Source organism: Scomber scombrus, chromosome 22 (assembly GCF_963691925.1).
Source record: "Scomber scombrus chromosome 22, fScoSco1.1, whole genome shotgun sequence".
NCBI lineage: Eukaryota > Metazoa > Chordata > Actinopteri > Scombriformes > Scombridae > Scomber > Scomber scombrus.
Genome location: NC_084991.1, coordinates 1,770,001 through 1,792,188, shown reverse-complemented (window position 1 = coordinate 1,792,188; position 22,188 = coordinate 1,770,001). Strand labels below are relative to the sequence as shown.

The window sequence follows — 22,188 nt, the reverse complement described above, 5'->3', positions numbered from 1 at the left end:
ACACTCTGATCTCAAAGGAATATTTGCTTATTCTCTTTCTTGCTGAGAGCTAGATGAGAAGATTAGGATTATAGAGGGGAATGAGAATTGTACTTATTTGAAACTAAGGCTGCTTCCAGACCAACATTTACCCTGCGTGAATTCATTTGATTCATGTCATTTGAATCAGTTCAGCAATAAAAGTTGATCCTTACTTTATAATGTGAATGCGGTGAACTACTTCACCTCTTTCCTGGATTGCGTCCTCGATTGTATGTCATTGTCTCGCCAGTACCTTGAAGTATTAAGTCTGTCTTAATACAATCTTGATGAGTCATTATGTACATTATCACGTACATCACTACTCTCCAAACTGACCCTGAAGTTATTCCCTTGGCACCTCACTACACTGTAAGAAATGAAGGCCAAAATCCACAGCTCTTGTTCCAAAGTTCAGCTGTTAAGATGCTTCAGCAGCCTCAGTTAGCTAAACTGAGTTGATATGTTCTAAAGTTACAGCCTGTTTAGAATGATATCCCTTTTGTTTATGTGGACTGAAGTTCCTCACTGAGCTGTGGTGGAGGGATACATTCTGGCAGTGGTGGCATGTAAATTCTGACATCATCCAGCTTTTACTAAAGTCGTGTTCAGAGAAATCTTTGAATGCACCGATAAACTGGTTGCCAATTACTAATAAAACCCAAAGGTGGACTATTTTGTGTGTTTTGCATTTAATCTCCATCTTGGATTGCTCCTGCCTTTCTATATTGACTCAAGTTAAGTAACTGAGACAGTTGAAGTATCATGCTAGCTTCAGCTGAACTTTGGAACGCATTTTTTTGGTCCCTTCTTTGTTCCAGAGTAGGAATTGTTACAGCGATGAGGACCCATTTCCACATGACGCATCAGTACTGTATTAAGACAGACGTAAGAAACCTAAACCTATCCTTTAAACAACACGTCCAATCCAATACAGGGTTGTGTAGTGACTGACAATAGAAGCAGACTCAAGAGCAAGACTCAAAACAACGGTTCCAATCCAAAGAGTTTAATGATAAGCAGGTTCGGTACACGTGTAGACAGTCAGGGTAGACAAAGGTATCGAATTGCATTAGACAGGGTCAAAAAATCTAAACTGGTCAAATACACAAGGAGTACACACTAATAGGCTGGGACACTCACAGGAAACTGAAGAGATGAACTGGCAGAGACAAATGAGAGCACACAGACTAAATACACAAGGGAAGGTGGGATAATTAAACACAGGTGACTCTAATCAGGGTGGGGCAGGTAATCACACGCAAGGTGGGAAACACAGGAGGACAGGAAGTAAAGATCTTCTGAAACGAGAGACAAAGGTGATTACAAAATAAAACAGGAAATAACCAAGAATGCACAAACTCAGAAACCAGATGTTACAGGTTGTATTTATAGTAGGATAAAGGAGCAGATATCAGTGCTAGAGCAGGTCCTTGTTAGGGTATTAAGACTAAGCTGAACACCAAAATAAGTCCTAAATGGACTTGGGAGGAAGATTACCATGTCAAAGTTTGTGAAGCAGTTAGAAAACCTCCAAACTCATTTAGATGAAATCGTATTATTTGCTTTAAGTCAAAGATAATGATTTATTTAAGCAATATCTCATGACTGAAGGGCTATTGTTCAGACAACCCCCTTTGCTATGATATAATCACAAATTACCACAGCCAGGAATGAGATATTGCTTTTATAAAATGGTTACCAAATATTACAATATAGAAATTATCCAATTGTCCAATAACAACAACTGTATTAAAGAGTACAGAAAGAGTGTTCCCAACTGCCCGCAGTTGCTATGCAATATTAGTAAACCGCTAAACTCAAATTCAAGCTGGTCAGAGATCTAACCAGAGTTTATTTATTCATATTCATTTGCATGTTCCCATTAATTGTAAACCCACAGAAAAAATGCTGCGTCATTGAGGCAAGGCAAGGTAAAGGCGTGTGTAGCACATTTCAACAAGGAAATTCAAAGTGAAACACATAACAAAATAAATGGATGTTTAAAATGATTAAAAGTGTTGAATTGGAAATAGAATGAAGCTAAAATAGAATACGACAGATGAAAGAGGATAATAACAAACGTACAGTGCAATGTGAAATATTAACTCTTAAATGTGGATTTAATAAGTTCAGTTTTGATTTAAAAGAACTGAGAGTTACAGCAGACCTGCAGTCTTCAGGGACTTTGTTCAGATATGTGGAACATAAAAACTGAACACTGCTTCTCCATGTTTAGTTTTGACTTTGAGAACAGAAAGCAGAACTGTCCCAGATGACCAGAGAGGTCTGGATGGTTCATAATGTAGCAGCAGTTCAGAAATGTATTTTGGCCGTTAACCATTCAGTGCTTTTATAAACCACATTTACTCCTTGAGTCCCCGTGCAATTACATTGAGAGAGACCTTGTTAGAGTCCTGCTGCTGTACTATAGCTGACCTGCACAGATTTGGACTGTTCATGGCAGCACAAAAGTGTCCAAATTCTGGCACTTCACTCCTCAGAGGCTGCAGATTGATCAACATATCAGTCCTGCTGCTTTAAGATGCTGCAGGGATTTAATGAACTTTCTTTTTTTTTTTTTCCTTTCATACAGTATAAAGCAGCTGTGGACAGCAGATACTGTAAGAATCACCCACATGTATAGATCAATTCAGACTGATTTACTGACTTTCCTGCTTTAACCACATTAAATCTGTGCATTTTGGTTGGAGAGTGTTAATTGAAATACGTTTTTCATATTTTACGCATTAATTAATTGCTGCAGCATGTCTGCAGCAAGTGTTTAGTTTGGTCCTGTTAATAAAATCACCAAAGCATCAACAGATTGATGTTGCACCACAAATAGATGTGATTCTGATTTCTAGGACCAAATTTCAACCAAAATAAAACTATCTTTGTGCTGCTTTATTTGAATGCACTTCCCACCTATCTGAGTATCTTCTCCCATCTGTGCACTGTGCGTTCTACTCTGGTCAGGAAAATAACAGTTGGGGCACTGTTTGCTCTGGCTGTTTTGCCTCCAATAAAATATGACTCCAAATTCCAAAACAATAGGCATTACCATGATGCTACACCAGCCTCCACTTTTCAGGGGAAGTCTTTCTACTGGTTTGTTATTCAGACCAGTGTTCCTGAACCCATAGCTACGAAGAAGGTGCAGCACAAAAATCTAGCACCTTAGCCATCCAGCCTTGATGGACCCCTTCCCCTTTTAATATATCCGTCTTCATGCCTGAACAAAACAACTGAACTAATAATGTACAAATAAACAAATGGATCTGCGATGGTAACATGGGTAATCAGTCGTGACGTGTTGATAACACATTTAATAAAGTCTGAGATATTTCAAGACTTCACTAGAATCAGAATTAAGCTGAATTAGTTTCCTAGTGTAGGCGTCCAGGACTAGGTAAGCCTTGTTTTTAGTCTAGCCAAATGTCAGGAAGACCTTTTACTATGTCAAAATGTATATTGTTAAATGGCGAAGACTGCTGACAACACAAAACTCTAAGCTATATGATAGGCTTATAGGGAATCTTATCAACACTTATTTCAATTCACAGCACAACCCGCTCTCAAGGTAGAGCATTTGGCAATGATTGATCTAAGGATTGGTTGTCCCCTAGCAGATATCTAACTGAAGCAATTGTTGATTGTTGCTGCCCCTACTGGCTGGTTAAGCTGGTTTAGCTTAGCACAAAGACGGGAAACAGGAAAACAGCTAGCCTGTCTAAAGGTAACAAAAATCTGTCTACTAACAACTCCAAAATTATTTAATTAACATGTTATACCTACGTCATATAATGTTGCTTACCATGTTCCTGTTTGTTTAGCCCATTCAGAGGCTGAAGTGTAAAAACAGCACATTGTGGCTTTACTGAGGAACTCAGGCCAAATAAAATGAAAAAGTATAAATCTTCTCTACTAACTCTTAGCAATAAGTGAATAAGCATATTTACAAATAATATTGAATATAATATTGAATATTTCTAACTTCATGATCTCTTCTTTCAGCTTGCTTTGAACACTTCCATATTTGTATCTGGTCTTTTGCATTAATATTCCATTTGGCATCAATCTGCTGAAACTTTGCTTTCTTCAGGTGTGACGAGTATGTGACCCAGCTGGATGATATGCAGAGGCAGCTGGCTGCTGCTGAGGATGAGAAGAAGACTTTGAACTCCCTCCTGCGGATGGCCATCCAACAGAAACTGGCCCTCACCCAGCGCCTGGAGGATTTGGCCTTTGACCAAGAGCAGACCCACCGGACACGCGGGAGCAGGTTGACCCGTATGAAGACCAGCACCCCAAAAGTAAGTCCCCCGGCCTCGGCTTCGGCCTACAACCTTGCCCATGGCTCCACTTCGGCTTTGGTCCCCGGTAGCCTCCCCCCTTCCAGCCTTACTAGTCCTACGTCAATTTTTTCTGATGATCTTTCTGCCAACCTTAGTGCGTCCATGGTCAGTGCAGCTGCTGCGGCTCTGGCTTCAGCTCTCACTTCCCCCACCTCACACATACCCCCTCGCAGTCCGTCATCACCAGCAATCGCCTCATCGGTTGGCCCTGTGGCACCAGAGAGCCCCCCATCTCTGGAGGCCCCCTCCTTTTCCTCATCCCAGACCCCGCCTTCAACCCCTCTGAGGCTGGCTCACTCCCAGTGGACCCTGGGGGTGCGGACGTTTATGGTTGACTCCCAAAGTTTCAGTGTCAATATCCCCCCCACTCTGCCCCGTAGCTCTGGCCTCTCCAGGCACTACACATCAGACTCTCAACCCTCTCCGCTGTCAACCTCTACCACCACCACCACTACTACTACTACCACCACCAGGCCTGCCCAGCCAGGATCTGCCCCGTCCTCTCCTTACCGTTCCCCTGTCATGGGACTCAGGCGCTCCACGTGGAGCCCCTCACCCCGAACTCGGCCCTTGTCCAGCCTGACACGCTCCTCAATCCTCCACACTCCTTCCTCGTCCTCCCCTTACTCCTCCTCCCACTCCCCTTCTTCCTCCCACAGCTATTCTTCCGCCTACTACAGCTCCTCTCCTGCTTATACCCCCTCTAGCTCCTACCTCACTTCAGGCACCCCCACCTACTACACCCACTCAAGCAACTACACTCCCCTCTACCCCAGATACTACAGTTCCTACCGGCCCCGACACTGACAGACTAAAACCTTTATTGTGAGCCTTTTTAAGGCTTTTTTTCACCAGGCTCCTTATTGACAATACAACTGCAACTCCCATCATCCCTCTCTTTCCGTCACCTGAGAAAATGGGGGCTCACAGAGAGGAGGACAGAATGGTTTTCTGTTTCCCATTTCCCGTTTTCCTGTGCCTAAGCTTTGGCCAATGGGTTCTGAATGTTCAGTGACTTTGCTCAGGGATTTGACATAAGGAGCACAAGTGGCCCCGCCTTCCTTTTATTCGGAGACTGCTGATTGGTCCAGGAGGACGTTAATAGAGACTTTTTAATGAGAGTTTTTAGCATTTAGGTTCTTCAGGTTGAGACCACACATGCATGAAGTTATTAAAACACAGAGACATTCAGACATTGACTGGACACTTGGCGGACACTTTTCGCAGGTACAAATGAGGGCCATGACACATTAAATACCCTCTATATTCAGTGTAATATCCACTTTGTTTTAAATGGTAGTGAGTCTCATATACTGTATACACAAACACTGTAAACCAAATGTCTTTCAGTGCAAGGATTCTTCTTTTTTGATGAGGTACTTGAATGCTGAAGGGTTGAGTATGCTTCAAACAAACCATGTTGTACAATCTCTCATCCGAACATGTCTGAACGCAAAGGTGTTTATACCTGTTCTAAATGGCCATGTTCGAAGGCAGAGCTAAAAGTCTGCCATCATAGACAGGGTTGTATAAATGGGGATGACGGCACACGCGTTCAGAATGCCTTCTCCTTAAAGGTTTCATTGCTCTCCGTGACAGTAGAAGTTGTAGAAGTAGAACAAAAACAGAGATAGTCTGGAATTGTTTACAGCTTAACATTCCAGACCAATCTCTGTGTGAAGCAAGAGTGCTTGTTGCGTTGTCGGTTACAAAATTTTTTAATTTTTTTCCCAACCTTCATTGGAAAGGTGCGAGATCAGGGTATTTGAGATAGGCTTATTGTTCGTCAATCCAGCAAAGGACCTGAAGCATACTGACCCCTTCAGTGTTACAGCTTTGATTTCACTCTGTAATCTTACAAAAGATACACACTGCTTGTATGATAAAACAACTGTGGATGAGGAATGACTGACCATTCACTGGTATGCATTCGTGTAGTTCTGCTTTCCAAAAGCAACCTATAATTGCACCTCAGTGAATAGTGTCTTCATCATTTCTTGTCCAGGGTTGCTCCCATCATCAGCTCAGCCTTTAGCATATATTTTCCATCTCTAGCACCACCCAGAGGTTGCCATTTACTCAGCTATGCATGTTCATATTTGGATGCTCTTATACTGCACACTCTATCCCCTTCCACATAAAAAAACAACAACGTTTTGACAGTGGTGCAGACTGAATGGAAGGTTGTGACAGAGAGTAATGAATGAGAAGGAGGAGGGAAGTTGGAGAGCACTTGGCATATGACCAGTGTAGGATCAGCTGAATCCCATAGTCTAGTCATTGTACAAGAAGTAATATGACTTGGAGTTAGTTCTGGGGGTGTGTCTAAATAGTATGAACTTGCTTTCTCTTCATTTGTCCTTATTTAGGCCTGCCTCAAGTATATGAACAACAAAAAAGAGATTGATTATTATGATGAAATCTTTAGCTAGCCGAAATAATCAAGCATATCACCTTTCAGTCCCATAGTGACAAACGTTACAAATCCCTACCAGTTAGAGTGGTTACAGTTTCTAATATAGAATGAGCTCACAATCATTTGGAAATTGGTTCTTATTGTTCATGCATCATCATGCCAAATTCAGTTCATTTTTTATTAATAAGAACAATTCAGCTGTTTTGAGATGATTAAACATATCGGTGAATGTAGGAATTAACTCAACAAACCATGTGATTTGAAATAAAGTACCACAACAACATGACTCAGTATCCCAATATCCACACACTGGCAGGAAGAGAAAGTGAGTCAAGACCATTGTGACTCACCATCATTTCTGACTTCAGTTATACTGGTACAATAACAATGTAGCACCCTCTTGTGCCTCTGAAGCCACCTGCAGAGGTTTGTCTGGCAACTCAGACCGAATGTATTCATGTTGTGTGAAGGCTTGTTCATGGAACTGCACCAAACTCAGGGAACGTGATCATACCTCATTCAACCCAGAATGAGTCAGTAACCAAAATCAGAATGACTTCTTCTAGCATCATGACATTGTGTTGACTGATAGAACAGATCCCCATGTTTAGACAGCACCTAATGTTAGAGTTAAGTTGGTGTCAAAGTTAAAGGTATAGTCTTAAAGTTTAAAGAATATTCTTGTTTTACATCTTACCCAAAGACGGGTATCAGTTTCAAGTGGATGTCCAGTACAAAGACAGGTCTGGGGTGTGTGAAGCCTAGCTTAGCACAAACACTGAAAGCAGGGAGAAACTGCTAGTGTATACAGAATTCATGCAGTGAAACAGGTTGGAGGAACAGGAAAAGTTATTCCAACTTTGGTGAGTTCACACATCATTCCAAGATAAGTCCTGTCTTGTAGCCTAGCTACTTTTATTGTTTTCCACTTTTAAAGTGGTTTCTTAGAAAAGTTAAAAGCTCCATTCTGATTTACTGAATTGATTGATAATGGATTTTATTCAGATGTAACTGGCAGTGATTATGGTTTGCAGCCACTCTGCCACCAGTTTGTAGTTCTCTCTGCCAGGTGGAAGATATAGTAGCTGTCTGAATTTCTGATACCTTTCAGTCATAATTGCAACTTGGAGGCTTACATGATCAGTTCTTCCCACTTGGAAGTCCATAATTAAAATCTGAATGATACTGAGTTGGTCTTTAAAACTGAAAATACACCTTCCAAGAAGTGTTTATCCAGTATTTACCCATTATACGTGGGTACCCAACAAGCTAGTCTTAAATACATCCATATCTCTGTACTGGCTTCACACTTGATGTCAATTATATCATTTTATCTGAGTTGGCAGCAAATTAGTTTCTTTGCTTTTAACTGTTGGCTTACAGCATATCTGAAATCCTACCAATTCAGCACACATGATACCGTATTCCCTGTGTCTGTGTGTGCCTTACAGTACCTATTATACCTACACAGTGTAGCCTATTAACAAGTACATGCTCTGGCTGATTGTCTTTGTCTGGCCACAGAAGCTTTTTTTTAAAAAAGTGTTTACTTTCTTTTTCTTTTCTCTGCACCTCAGGCTAAAATGCTGGTTTTTATGTATTTGTTTTTGGCTTGGATTGCTTTCAGTGGGGTGAAAAATGACTCAGCTATGCCAGATATTACTTGTAATTGTCGGAACTGTCTGTACTATCAGAACTGTTTGTAGATATATTTTGTCACGGGGCTGTCTAGAATACAAACTGGGCAAATACAGGCCCATGTCCCCTTCAGCTTTTCCCAATATACACTTTTTCTTTTCCCCCTTTGAACACCACTCTTCTTCTTTCCTTCTTTATCTACTAATGTAGACGATTTCACGGTTCTCTGTTGACTCTTGTCTTATACTGTGATATAAATGGACACAAAAATCTTTTCACTATGCAACATGGGGCAACAACTCATTTGACAGGCACCTTCATTTTCTAGATTGCAGATTGGCTGCTTTGAAAGCCATGATAGACCCATATCTTCCCCTTATTTTTCTGCTTAAAGCGATTGGAGCTCTCTGGCTGTAGTCATATACTTTGATTTTAAGAGAGCAAGTGGCATTTGACAAGAAACCGGTTTACACACAGTGTTGGACTGGATGGTCATTCCCTTTATGCCCCTCCCTTGACTGTTCCTGCACTCACAGTCAGCTCTTTTTTGAATCCTGACCTTGAACTACAGATAACAACATTTTACTGCTGACGATCTTCTTCAATATGCCGCATGGTGTCAGGTTTTGTGAACGTGTTTTACCTTTTGAGAAGTTACTGGTTTCCATTTATTTCACACAGTGTGAAAACGGTAGTACTGATCCATGGATCTTCACTATCTTGTGGAACATGGACATTTCTGGCAAAAATACACATTTATTGGAAAGCCTTTCTTGGTCAGGGTAACATGATTTTGCCGTCACAGAGTAAGGCAGTTTCCATTACAGTCAATATTTACGAAAAATTGTTTTACACACAATGTTGACACTCTCCTTTATAGCTCAATCAATCGATATTAGATATCGATGCATTAGATTGATATAGACATTGATTTTTCACATGGTTTGTATTTAAATGTAATGGAAGAGATCTTTCTTGGTCACAGTAATTTATGTTTTCTTTTCATGAGATAGTGATGCAAGATTGTGAAATATTGTATCATGGTCCTGGATCAGTCATTTAATATTTAAGTGCAATTGCAAGTTGATTTTTATACAATAGTGAAATTGACAATTGCTGCTTGTGCATTGATAAATCTAAACCATTACAATTATGACTAAAATATGATTTGGATTTTCAGTATCACTTTTATGGTGCTATAATGATCACTTAAATACATCTAAAGTCATGTGGAATTGGTGTAGGTCAATGCTGTATTAAGAAGAAAATACATGATATTTATTTTGCGATATTCTCAAATGGTGTAAATCAGTGAATAGCTTAGATTCTTGACTTAATGTGGTCAGAGATACTGTATCAGAATCAGAGTTATAGTATACTTATTTGCTATATTGTATTTGAGATGAGTTAAGAGTGGACTCAAATAGAACTAGGAATATTAGAATCTTTGATGGGTGCAAGCTGTATTTTGGCTGAAGTAAAACATGGAAACCAGTGTGACCTCCTCTCTGTGATACCCCCACTCTGCCTGAACACACACACACGCAACTGGATGCAAACACACAGTGTACATGTCACCCAATTTGCCAACCGTCATACCTCAAGCTATATCGCAAAATTTCCATTAGGGTAAAAATGTACCCAATGGGAGAAGACCTGAAGTCTGTCAAATGTTGTTTTCTGCCCCATGGTACCCCTGAGAGTTTTATACTGGAGTACCAGTTGCCCATTTTAATATGTATACTACCCCAGAGTCTTGACTGAAGGAATTGGTTTACGGCCATATCTGGTGTTTAGATAACCATGACATGGCTGTACACAAATAAATAAAAAAGATACGGTTAATAGGAAGGTAAGTAAAATGTTAAAAGGTATTTGTTCAGCGTGATACTGATGTATGTTCCCTACAACAGAGTACTAATAACCATGTTTAGTTAACAGGTTTTTGAAATAATTTTCCCTCAAAAATGTTTCATTGATGATTTGACTCATGTAGCTTGCTCATTTGTTGTTTGAGATGTCTTTAAGACATTCTCTTTAGTGTAGTAATTCATTTTTTGAGTTTGTACTTAGGTCACATTAATTCATTGTGGCTCTAAGTTGACAGATTCTTATTTGGGTTTATTACAGTCAAATGGAAGGAGTTTTGCCATACAGACATTTCACAGATCAACACAGTGCTATTAGTATCATTTAATTAACCCTTAGATACTATTCAGGGTAAAAAATGTTCTATTTGATTAATCAAATACTTATTAATGACTGATGGGGAATTTATGAATGGGAATTGGTGTAGAAACATTCTGTGAGGGTTAATTGAAGAAAAAGTAAAAAAACAAAACACAACTTTGGCAATCCTCTGATTTAATTTAGTGCCAGCGTCAGGTCAAAGTTTCAATTTGTCCCACATGACCCAATATTTGAAAAAACTAATGACATTCCTGTTAGCCTCAGCTGTACTTTGTGTTTGTGCTAAATAACAAACGTTACCACGATAACACACTGGAGAGCTAGCATGTTGATGTTAGCATGTCGTTCCAGCCGCCACTGTGCTACACATTCTCCCAGAGCTGCTAGTGTGGCTACAAACTCTTAGTCTTATTAAATACAAGAACTGAAGGAAAATATATGTATGTCTCCCTGCAGGCTAACATTGTATAAACTGTAGTTTCTTCCTCTTTTATTACATGTACTTTTCAGTGGGCTTAAGTTTAGTATTGTTTGGCTTTGAAATGTAGCTATGTGGCTTCACAGACTGTGTTCAAAATGAAAAAAATAACCTTATTTTTGCCTTCAGAGAAATGTCTGTCTGACCAAAACTCCAGTCTGCTGTTACAGTATCACCTTGCAATACAATCCATATCACACAACACTAACAATCAGTTTTATTTGAATGTGGGAGTTCTGCCCTAGCATCCTGTAAGCAGCACCTCTGAGACTGTTAACTGTCATACCACTGAATGTGTCCGATGCCTGTTTGCTTTCTGACCACTTTATATGCACGTGTACATACCAAGTATTTTAAAAGCTTTAACTGTACAGTGTTATGTTAAAATATACTGTAAATATCTACCAATTAATACTTTGTGTGTTGTAATTTGTGATTGGGTTGTCACCATCACTCTCCTCCATTATTCTCCATCACTAGGAGTATTTACTCCCACTATATGAGTCTATATTCAGCATTTCAATACAAACAATCAAAAAAAAAAACTAGAAAGAAAGAGCATACATTTCATAACCTACAGATGTGTGGGTAAGTGTCGAGTTCTTTTCTCGCTTTCTTCTTTCCTATTACATTTTTTTTATTGTGACCATTTGTGTTGTATGTATTTAATGTGTCTGTCTAACAGTGTCAGTCTCTTGCAGATTGTCAGTAGCCTTCTGCCACAGTGCCGTTCCTCGTACCCTCCCCACAGCTGAGGGTCTGAGCCTCCTCAGCTCTTTTCACAGGTAATAGCAAAGTCACAATCACACCAACTACCAGTAGACTGCATGGACAGATGTTCACTCTCTTCCAGTTGTAAAATTCATTCAATCAATTTGAAAAAAAAAAGATATTTTTGGGCAAAATCAATGGGGTTAGGTTTTGACTGGATTTGACTGTTTAATCATTCAAAAATAACTTCTGGCAAATTGCATATTGGTGTCTGTATACTGTATATGCCCCATTTGTTTCTGGACATAGGTGTCACAAGAAAGCCAGGGTGGGTTTATATGTGGGGTCTGTGCCAGTAATGTTCTGATTTTCACCTGTTTTCTGTAAGCAATAATGCTCAATGTCAGCTACCATTATGTGCAACAAGCGGAGCTGTTGTACAAAAACATCAGTATAGAAGCCATTATTATTATTTTATGTGTAAATAACATTGCAAGGCATGAGACGTGTTAAAAAAGTTAATACAATTTTATTATTTTCTTTTTTTTGTCTACAATAAATTAATTGAAGCAGATATAGACTCAGTCTGAAATCACCTCGTTTACTAGACTGTGCACTATATTTACCCTATACTATTTTTTTAGTGTGCCCCAATTCTGAGTGTGTAAATAGCTCAAAAAATCTAATACAAAGGATCCTTTCCTCTTGGTTGTGAAAATAAATGCTTTGTGACTGCGTGGTCAGGGTGAGGTTAAACTTTATTGATGTCCCTAGGGGGAAATTCAAAATTGACACATAAGTATTCTTGTAATAAATGATAAAAAAATAAAAAATAAAAAAAATAAATCAATATCTTTTTTCTGTCCTTTTTTCCTTTTTTCTTCTAACGTCGAAACTGTTGTGACATTTTTCAACAAAGGAGGAAGAAGTAGGAATATTTCCACATATGGAGTACTCCTTGCTTCCATCTATTAGGAAGTTAGACTGATCTCTGAAACATAGTATATGATAGAGGGTTCTCCTGTTGCCTTTTAGCTTCTGTCACCTAGCAACCAGAGCCATGTGCATTTTTGTTTGTGTGACAACTTCAGTTTTTTTTGTTTTTACATTATTTATGCAACCTTAATTTGCATATCAAGAAGAGCACCCTTGTATCATAACTTTAGATGCCTCATACAGCACATGACATAGTGTTGCTATGGTTGCTATGAAACTGTGAAGAGTTTGTGTGCCTGTATAGGAATTACGTCAAAGGAACATAATATTTTCACAAGATCCAAAAAAAATATGTGTTTTAGATGATTATCTTCACATTATTTTTTGTGTAGAATCACTGGACACTTAAGCATCACACTGTATCTCAACTATAGTCTCTACTTGCTCTCTTGTTCTCTGCAGCAGTGCATCGACCCCTCTCGGATCGCTGACCCTCGGTCCGCTCAGCAGATGCCCGCCGTGTGTGCCTCCTGCCTGGCTTTCTCAATCTGGGACACAACACAACCCCTGACCCCTGAAACACCTGAGACCCACCCACCAGAAAAGTGTCCCATAATGCCTCTACAGGGAGTGCCTGGCTCACATTTACATTGCTTTGGAGAAGCAGAACTGATACTGTGACACTTGCTACTGCCAGCGGAGCCACATCAACTTCCTGACACAGTCATTGCCAGTACTACAGTACATATTAATCCATGTATTACTCCATTCATTTTAACCCATCTAAACCATCAAATCCTCTTTTGATGTCACCCACCGTGGTTATTGTGTGTGTACGTGTTACAGTATGACATCATATAATATGTTAACTCTTGTGTGTATTTCATATGCATGTGCGGGCTAGGTTTTAGATTTAGATGCTGTGTCTTGCAGGAAATATTTCATCTGCTCTTTTCCTGCTCACTTATTTAATGCTTCTTCTTTTCAGACTTTCACCAAAAATCCCTATCTGTGTTTTTTTGATTGGGTACCTTCCATGAAAAGTTGAACTAATTTAGGCAATGGTCAGATGCAGTTTTAACAGTTCATAATTTACATATATGCTAGAAATTAAACAGCCAAACAATATTTAAAGAGGAACTGCACACTGGATGTTGTATTTAGGAAAAGCTTTGACAGCTCTGGGTTGGAAGGGATCATGTATGGTCTGTTGTACTTGTGACCAAACCCTGCCATGATGTTTTCTTTATGCTATTGAGGTCCAGTTCTGCAGTGGACATCATGGGTATAAAATTCACTTTTCTCTGTCCTGCTACGGTATTGAAGTGAATCGATACTGACTGCAGTATTTAGTATGGCCAATATTAATGTTTTTTTCTTGCTAGTTTTGTGTCAAAGTCTGTTTAACCACTGCATTGTATTTCCTCTTAACCTTAACTTGAACCATAATGTTGAGTTCAGGTGTCATTTCCTTATTTCACAGCTGCGTCTCTCTCACAGCTTGTTAAAGCACAGCTGAGATGACAGATCGGAGTGTGGAAACCAGGCGGATTTAATAACAAAAAAAACCAACCAAACAAAGATGGACCCATTGTATTACTTTAATATGGCATATGGTGCCAGATGGTGACGTCACTGCAAGACCTCAATAGCAATACAGTGGGCTGCTTGAATTACACAGGGTTTGGCACAGAATTCAGCGACTGTAGATGATGGAGCAAGCAGAATTACTAGACTGGGTGTAGTAGCTTTTATAAATTGATTCAGCATTTTTATCAAGGTCATCTGTAGCACAGTGCATTTTAATCAAATCAGACTGTGCATTCTGTGAAGTGACTGTTAGACTGCTCTTTGAGAACATTAGGGACCTTACTGCCTTGTCAGCACAGAATTTGAAGCACAGTGTCACACCGGCAAACTGCTATCTTCCTGGTCTGTGCTGAGGTTATTTCTTTGACTGCGCTGCTTTTAACCTGACTGTGCCGGATGCTTCGTTACACAGAACCTTCTGAGAAGTCATCCTTTAAAAAAATATTTGGCAGATGATTGGATGAACCATCTGTCTAGTGCTTTTCGCTGTTGTCATGTCTAAATCACACCCGTAGCTGCCAGCAGTTCTAGGAAGCTGATTGGTCGAAACTACTGCTCCAGGCCGCAAACTTGAAGATGGATTCTCACGTGATCTCGGGTTCTCATGAATCCAGCTGCTCTACATTATAACCATGGATGTATGAAGAGAACTGGATACAGGAAGAGGCTTTGAAGCCAATTTGACATAGCGGCCCACAATGTAAGTCCATAGACTTACACTGTGAAAGAGACATTTGTTAATAAGCGTCAGAACCCCAATCATTTTATCCCCATTCAAGTTAGCAAGAGGGCTTAATTGAAAGTTCGCCATCACAGTTGGTGGAAGTCTCTAGTGAGCATGCTCCATGGGTACATTGGGCCCATAGACCGTGCACAGCTTGTTTTCAGGAAGTGGCTATTTTGGCTTTATGTGCCACTGAACAACTTTCATAGGAATGAACTGGGCCCTGCCTCCAATGCTGTATCCAGTTCTCTTTATACATCCATGAAGATGACTGGCAGATGTTTGGTATCTCAGTGACTCACCATGTGCTACAGTTGGAGTGGAGGTTAGATTTGACTGTTTGAACATTCATAAATAACTGGTGACAGTTTTGGTAGGAATGTCATCAACAGCAACTAGCATCCTATACTGACAGCCTTTTCCTTTACTCTGGTGATTGTCTTTACAGCCATCTGAAGGTGGCAGGTCTTTGTTCCACCTGCAGCCTCAGACTGTTGCAAACTTCAGTCAGTTATAATTCCATGTACTGTAAAATGTCTAATGCTAATAAACAGATGTGTTGGATACGTACATATTGAAAAAGTGTAGGTAAAATAAAACTTCACTGTCTCCTGATAACTCACTTAAGTGGAACCAGCACCAGAGTGTTGGGGAATAATCAAACCTCTAACCTCCACATCAAAATGATCTGATTGTTCTTTACAGTTTTTTAATGCAAATCAGTATGTCTGGATAAAGTGTCACCTGGAGCACAGCATTTTTAAATAGGCTTACAACATGTAGACATGTTGCTGTGATGGGCAGCCTGGGAGCTAAATTCAAAACATTTATTTATTATTTATTTCCAGGATCACAAGTTTGTCACAATATAAAGTTTAAGAATTACTCTGGTTTTGCAGTAATGGATGACATAACCAGAATAAAACTTTATTTTTTTTCTATGTGATCATGAGTCACCAAGATACCAAACCAGTCACCTCAGTGCACAGCAGGAAAAATACTAGTTTGCTGGTGCACAGACACCATTATTAAGCCTGCAGGCTTAACCCTTACATACTGTTCGGGACAAATTTGATATATTAAAATGTTATACTTTTGTATAGGTGCTGCACATTTTGTTCATTGAGGCTGTTCTGGGTCAAATTATCTCTGTATCTATTTCCATGTGTTTTAGTGAAATGCATAGTTCATAGTTTTAATAAGATAGTAGTTATGAGGGTTTCTTTTTATGATGTAGCAGTGAAGACTGATGGCTCTAATGCAGTGGTCTCCAACCCTGCTCCTGGAGAGCTACTGCCCTGCATGTTTTAGGTATCTCCTCACTCTAACTCGTTATCAAGCAGCTGAGGCTCGTCAAAGGGCTTGATAACGAGTTGATTATTAGAATCAGGTGTGTTAGAGTGAGGAGATACCTAAAACATGCAGGGCAGTAGCTCTCCAGGAGCAGGGTTGGAGACCACTGCTCTAATGGTTATACAATAAACCACACACTTCCATAAAGTTATAAAATACATTTCCATCATTATTGCTATGTTATATTTTCATGTCTTAGGTAAAATAGGACATGATTTTGTGTGATAGGAGATGTTTAGTGGTGTAAAAGCTAAAAATACACTCTCTCTGCTCTCTGAAACAGGGTGTAGAATATGAACAGTATGTAAGGGTTAAAAAAAGAATGCAGCTACTGAAAAGAGACACAGCTCCATTGTGATTTCAGGAAGTCTTTCATGCAACTATTGTATCATTACACCACTCATTCATATATTTTGTTTGTTTTTCATGTATTATTCCTACATACATAATCCATCTCAGATGAGTAATCCCCAGTAGAATATTAAGCACAAACTGGAGCAATGCATTCCAAAAATGTGTGTGTGACTATGACTGTAGTATTATACCAAACACTGCAGAACACTGACAGTACAACATATAGTCATGTTGTAGTTGACAGTGCTTGGATGTAAACTGGTTCAGTCCACTGGTTCAGAAACCAGAAGCCTCTGCGCTCCTCTGCAGTGACGTGGAACCTCGTTGTCCCTCCACGAACACTGATTCATTTGCTCAACTGCCAAAGCTGAAGCCAAGAGGACATAAATGGATATGAGCTGGACTTTTTTTTGAGTTTTTACTTAGTAGTGTAGGAGAGAACAACTGCATCTGTATTATTGAACTGTAAAAATGAAAGCTCTTAGAAACCACTCAGGTTCAGGAGTTTCTAAGCTCTGATCAGACTCTTTGGCATAAAGTGGCTGATGAGTGAATTCCTGTACAGAGCAGTCATAATGAGGAGGTTTACCTCACCTCAGTCCTGCATGTTTCCTCACATTAGGTCTGTCTCATCATCTCTGAGGACACTGATGGAAGCTGTTCACAGCAGCCTGAACCTGCAACACTGAGGTCAAGAGCAAAAATGGCTTTATTTTATTTCAGTGATTTGACATGACTGCACCGCACTGTCAGGATGTTATTATTCACCTGATACAAAATGACTCTGTGAAGAAGAGATGACTCAGCATTAACAAGCAATATTGTTGCAATATGTTTGTGTCTGATGTTTTTGCCCTTATATCTTCCCTTTCAAATCAGAAATAAACTCATACTTGTGTTTGCTTTTTCTTGTCTATATTTGTTGTATCCATGGACAGAAGAAACACATGGTTTTGGTGATGTCATTATGTCATTTTGAAGGATGAAATAAGATTTAAAAAGTGAAAATATGACTTCAAGTGAAAGCAGTGACAAGCACTGAAATAACAGTTGGATTAAAAGTACAAATATGTTGATCTTCTAATTAAAGTGTAAGCTGTGTTAAAATGTGTAAAAATAAAGTATATAACATATAAAGTAGAAAATATACCATTAAAATCCCTGACAGGAGCTGAGTGTCAGGCATGCATCTTTGATAGATAGACATCAGTCAGGGTTGAAGGTCTTTTCTTAGAAATTAAAAAAGTAAAAGAAAAAAAGAAAAAAAAAGAGCCTTCACAGTAATTTTTCTAATTTCATTTTTATTTTTTCCAAATTAGCAGAAACAATGGTCCAGTTTTGGCTGAAGTAGAATGATATTACACTATTGGTAAGGTAGGAGTGTGTGTGTGTGTGTGTGTGTGTGTGTGTGTGTGTGTGTGTGTGTGCAGCTTATACACATTTTCATATTTTCAAATATACAAGTTTATGTCTGTGTTTAAAATAAAATCAGCATTCAAACATTCAAACATATTGTATTCGTCATATTCTATAAAATGTTCTCATGGAACATAAAATAGTGATTGAAAATCTTTTTTCCATTACATTAATCAAATTCACTAACAAAGACCACGCCAACTGAGATTTAAGTATTTATTGTGTGAATTAAAAGGGTTGAGGGATACGGAAGGAGGGATGGGGGGTGAGGGTAGAGGGGTAGGGATGAGGGGTGAGGCTCGAAGGGTAGGGATGGGGGTGAGGGTAGAGGGGTAGGGATGAGGGGATGAGGGTCGAAAGGGATGAAGGTCGAAAAGGTGGGATGAGGGGTGAGGGTCGGTTGGATGTAGGGGTTAGGGTCGAGGGGTCGTAGGGTAGGGAGGGAGAAGTGAGGGTCGTGGGAATGGGGGAAGGGATGGGATGTAGGGGAGGGGGAGGAGAAAAGAGAAGAGAGGTTTAGGATATAGTGTGGGTGAAGGTTGGAGCCGGGTGCCAGGTTGATGAGGAGGCGCAGGATGCTGTACCCGTCTCCTAGTAGAGTGTGGGTAGGAACCGGGGCAGGAGGAGACTCTGGGTGGGGGAGCTGTCTCGGCGTCTGGTCCGTGTTGCAGACCCCCAAAAAGACTTCCAGAGGACAAGAACAGTTGGGCGTTTTTAATGTTGGTTGTGCTGTGGCGGATGTATGTTATGTAAGCGGGTGATGACCAACGTCCGAGAATTTTGATGATGTTATCCGGGATACCTTGACAGGAAGCTGAGGAGGCGGCGCCGATGCGGAATGAATGACCGGAGTATGATTCTGGGGATATGCCGGATTTTATTAAGATTTGTTGCAGGTGGAAGTGGAACAAAAACCGTGTGGTTACTGTACCTGTTTCGGTAATGAAGGGCATGATGTCTTGGCTGCGTGAACGTCCTTTGTTAATAATGTCTACGACTGCAGTATTATCGGTGTATATGGCTATGTTCAGTGTCGACCACTCGTGCCCCCAAAGGATAGCTGCGATAATTATCGGGTACATTTCGTGGACGGCAGATGAAGGTGTCAGAGACGAGAACTCGGAAGGCCATGCGGCGGAAAACCATCTGCCGCCGAAATAGCCGCCAAAGCCGATGGACGGGGCGGTGTCCGTGTACAAGTCTATGTCTCCGGGCCTGGAGACATAGTCCTTATAAAAGAAAGAAATCCCGTTCCAAGAGGACAGGAATTGATCCCACAGTCGTAATTCCATCTTACAACCTTCATCCAAGGTGATATGGTCGTGGAGGGATGGGATGGTGGCGGATACGGAAAGGAGATGCGACAGGAAGGCCCGGCCTTGGGGAATGATACGGATGGCGTAGTTAAGGTGACCCAGCAGGGAAACCAGCTGCCGTTTTGTGCACTGGGGAGCCAGGAGGAAGTTGGAGATGAGGAGTGAAATCCTATTGAGTTTATCTGTGGGTAGGGATGCTTGGAGTAAAACGGTGTCTAAGGTTATGCCGAGGAATACAAGTGAAGTGCTGGACCCTGTGTTTTCTCTGGAGAGAGTGGGACCCCGAGGTCGCAGAATGCTGAAGTCAGGGTAGTGAGGCCGTGGGCGGGGGGAGAGAATGGAGGTGTGACAATAAGGAAGTCATCAAGTAAATGAATAACGTACGGGAGTTTGCAATTGTTAACCAGGATCCAGCACAGAGCCTCGGACAAGGAGTCAAACATTTTTGGGCTGCTTGGAAAAGTCTAGGCTGGGGATTAGGCTGCTGATGCTTGGTACGGTGGAGCCGTGGGGGGAAGAGAGGTCGATGACAAGTCTCTTTTTACCGGAATATTTTCTTGTGGCTATGCCTATGGGATTGATTCTAACTAAGGGGAAAGGTGGGCTGGAGAATGGGCCGATAATAAACCTGTTGTTTACTTTGGCGGTCAGGAGCGCGTCGACCGAGCCCGGGTCTGACGTGGCTGACTGGAGATTATGGCAGTTATAGGAAGAGGCGGGCATGACCTGCAAACCAGGATGGAAACCGCGTGTAAAACCGTGGATGAGGTAATCTAGAAACTGGCGGTCCGGGTGGTTATGTAAACTAAAAGCTAGGGCAGGGATGTTAATGGGAGTGTCCAAGTACTTACACGATGGTTGCTTCGTGGGGTTATGGGGACAGGTTACTCTGGGGTGGGCCCCACCGCAGAAGGAGCAGGTGTGGAGGAAACGACAGGCCGACGCGTTGCAGCCGAGGTCGTTAAAATTATTACATACAACCCGACCGCCCTGGAACAGCATATGTCTCCCTCGTCTGTCCAGGCCTTTGGAAAAGGGGCCGAGGGCGGCGGAGCGGCTATCAGCCGGTTGGGAGAGTGGAGGGGCTGCAGAAGGCAAGCTGAAGACTTTGGTCTCTGAACTGTCGGAGGTCTAGGCAAAGGGTTGGCGAGTGTGCATGCCGTGGCCGGGTGGGATGGGGCGCCGCATATTTCGCAGTAGAGGGAAAAGCGGGCCGCGAAGACGCGGCAGTACAACTCATTGTCCAATGTACCCCAGTATGTCCCCTGATTGAATTGGCTCAGTCTGCCTGCTGCTTGGGATGCAAAAAGGATGTGGTATGTATAAAACCTGTTACCTCCAAACCGCAAGGAAAGTTCAAGGATGGACGTCAAGTATTCGTCCAACTCTGACCTGCGGTCTTGGAAAGCTGAACAAAGAACGTCACGGAAAAACGAAAAAGTGAACGCGAATTCGGTGGGAGTGAGCTCCTTAGAGCGGGAAGGAGGTTGCTTTAGTTCGAAGGGGCCTATAGAAGTTTGAAGCTCCCTGGGGAAGTGGGTAGTGCTTGTGGAGGGGAGAAGGAGAAGTGCAAGGTCGAAGGAAGAAAAAGTAGAAAATACGGGTTGTTGACCGGGAACACCCCCGGGGCCGGGAGCCGCCAGTGTGGGAGCCGTCGGGGCTGCTGAGGCGGAAGCCGTCGGGGGTGGAGCCGCGGAGTCCGCTGGAGGAGGGACAGAAAAAATAACCTGAGGAGAAAGGAGATGGGGATGAGAGGTGCATGTGCACAGGATAGTAGTGAATATTGCGGGTGAGTGAAAGAACAAAACGGCTCTGGTTCGGTGAGAGCTGGCATGGGGTGCGAAGTGCCCCGGTTCTGAAGGGGAGCAGCTGCAGCAGGCTCCGTGCGTGTGGTTCTGCGCCGTGCGATGACGTCACCGACGGGATCCCGGAAGTGGCTGGGGATTGCGGTGGGTGAGACCGGTGTGCTGCTGCGAGTCGGTGAAAAGTTTGTAAAGTGTCGACTTGCGGTCTGAGTTGTTGAAACGGATGTGCAGACGTTTGAGCTCCTGCTTTAAGCGGACGACGGTCCAGGCCGAAGCGGTAGGAGCCAGGAGATGGTCGGGTAGCTGGCGGTGGAGTGGGGGCTGGCCGCGGTGACTTCTCCGGCGGCCCAGGCTCCGGGATCTCGAGCAGGGTGGAGACGGCTGGCGGTGAGGAGAGGCGTCCCTTGAACGCCGTTGGCGGGATCTTCCCCTGGAGTCGCTGCAAGGTGTATCCCATATGACAGAAGCGGTGGCTGTGGAAGAGGGACGTGAGCCCCGGGGACCTGGGACATCTGTGCGCTGCCGAGGTCGCCGAAGTGACTGGACTCCAGGTGATGGGATCCGGACTGGGAGAACCGGCTGGTCGGCGAATAAATCGTCGTCAGAGGCATTCAGGCAAATCTCTGAATCCATAGTAGTTGAGGTAAGACGATGTACACTGTCACAGCTCGTATTCGAAATGAGATGAAGGGGGATAGAGCAGATAGGGTGTGACTTAAGTACTGCTTGAGCGAAAAATTTAGAGGGTATGAGGCGTGGTCTCCGCCCCCGAACTTTGTTATAAAACTTCATCATGTATTAATAACTGAATTTATGAATGTGAATTGGTGTAGAGATGAATTATGAGTCAGAATATGAACAGTATGCAAAGGGTTAAATTGTGGA

At 41.8% G+C, this 22,188-nt stretch overlaps 1 protein-coding gene across 1 annotated transcript in view; it reads left to right on the top strand.

The window, feature by feature from the left end:
• Window positions 1-5,183, top strand: part of LOC134004516 (protein bicaudal D homolog 1-like) — a 54,415-nt gene extending 49,232 nt beyond the window's left edge. Inside the window, exons 11-12 of the mRNA XM_062443822.1 lie at window positions 4,124-4,401; window positions 4,492-5,183. Of these exons, the coding sequence (XP_062299806.1) occupies window positions 4,124-4,401; window positions 4,492-5,183 (970 nt within the window). The remainder of the gene's footprint in view (window positions 1-4,123; window positions 4,402-4,491) is intronic.
• Window positions 5,184-22,188: the final 17,005 nt, after the last annotated feature.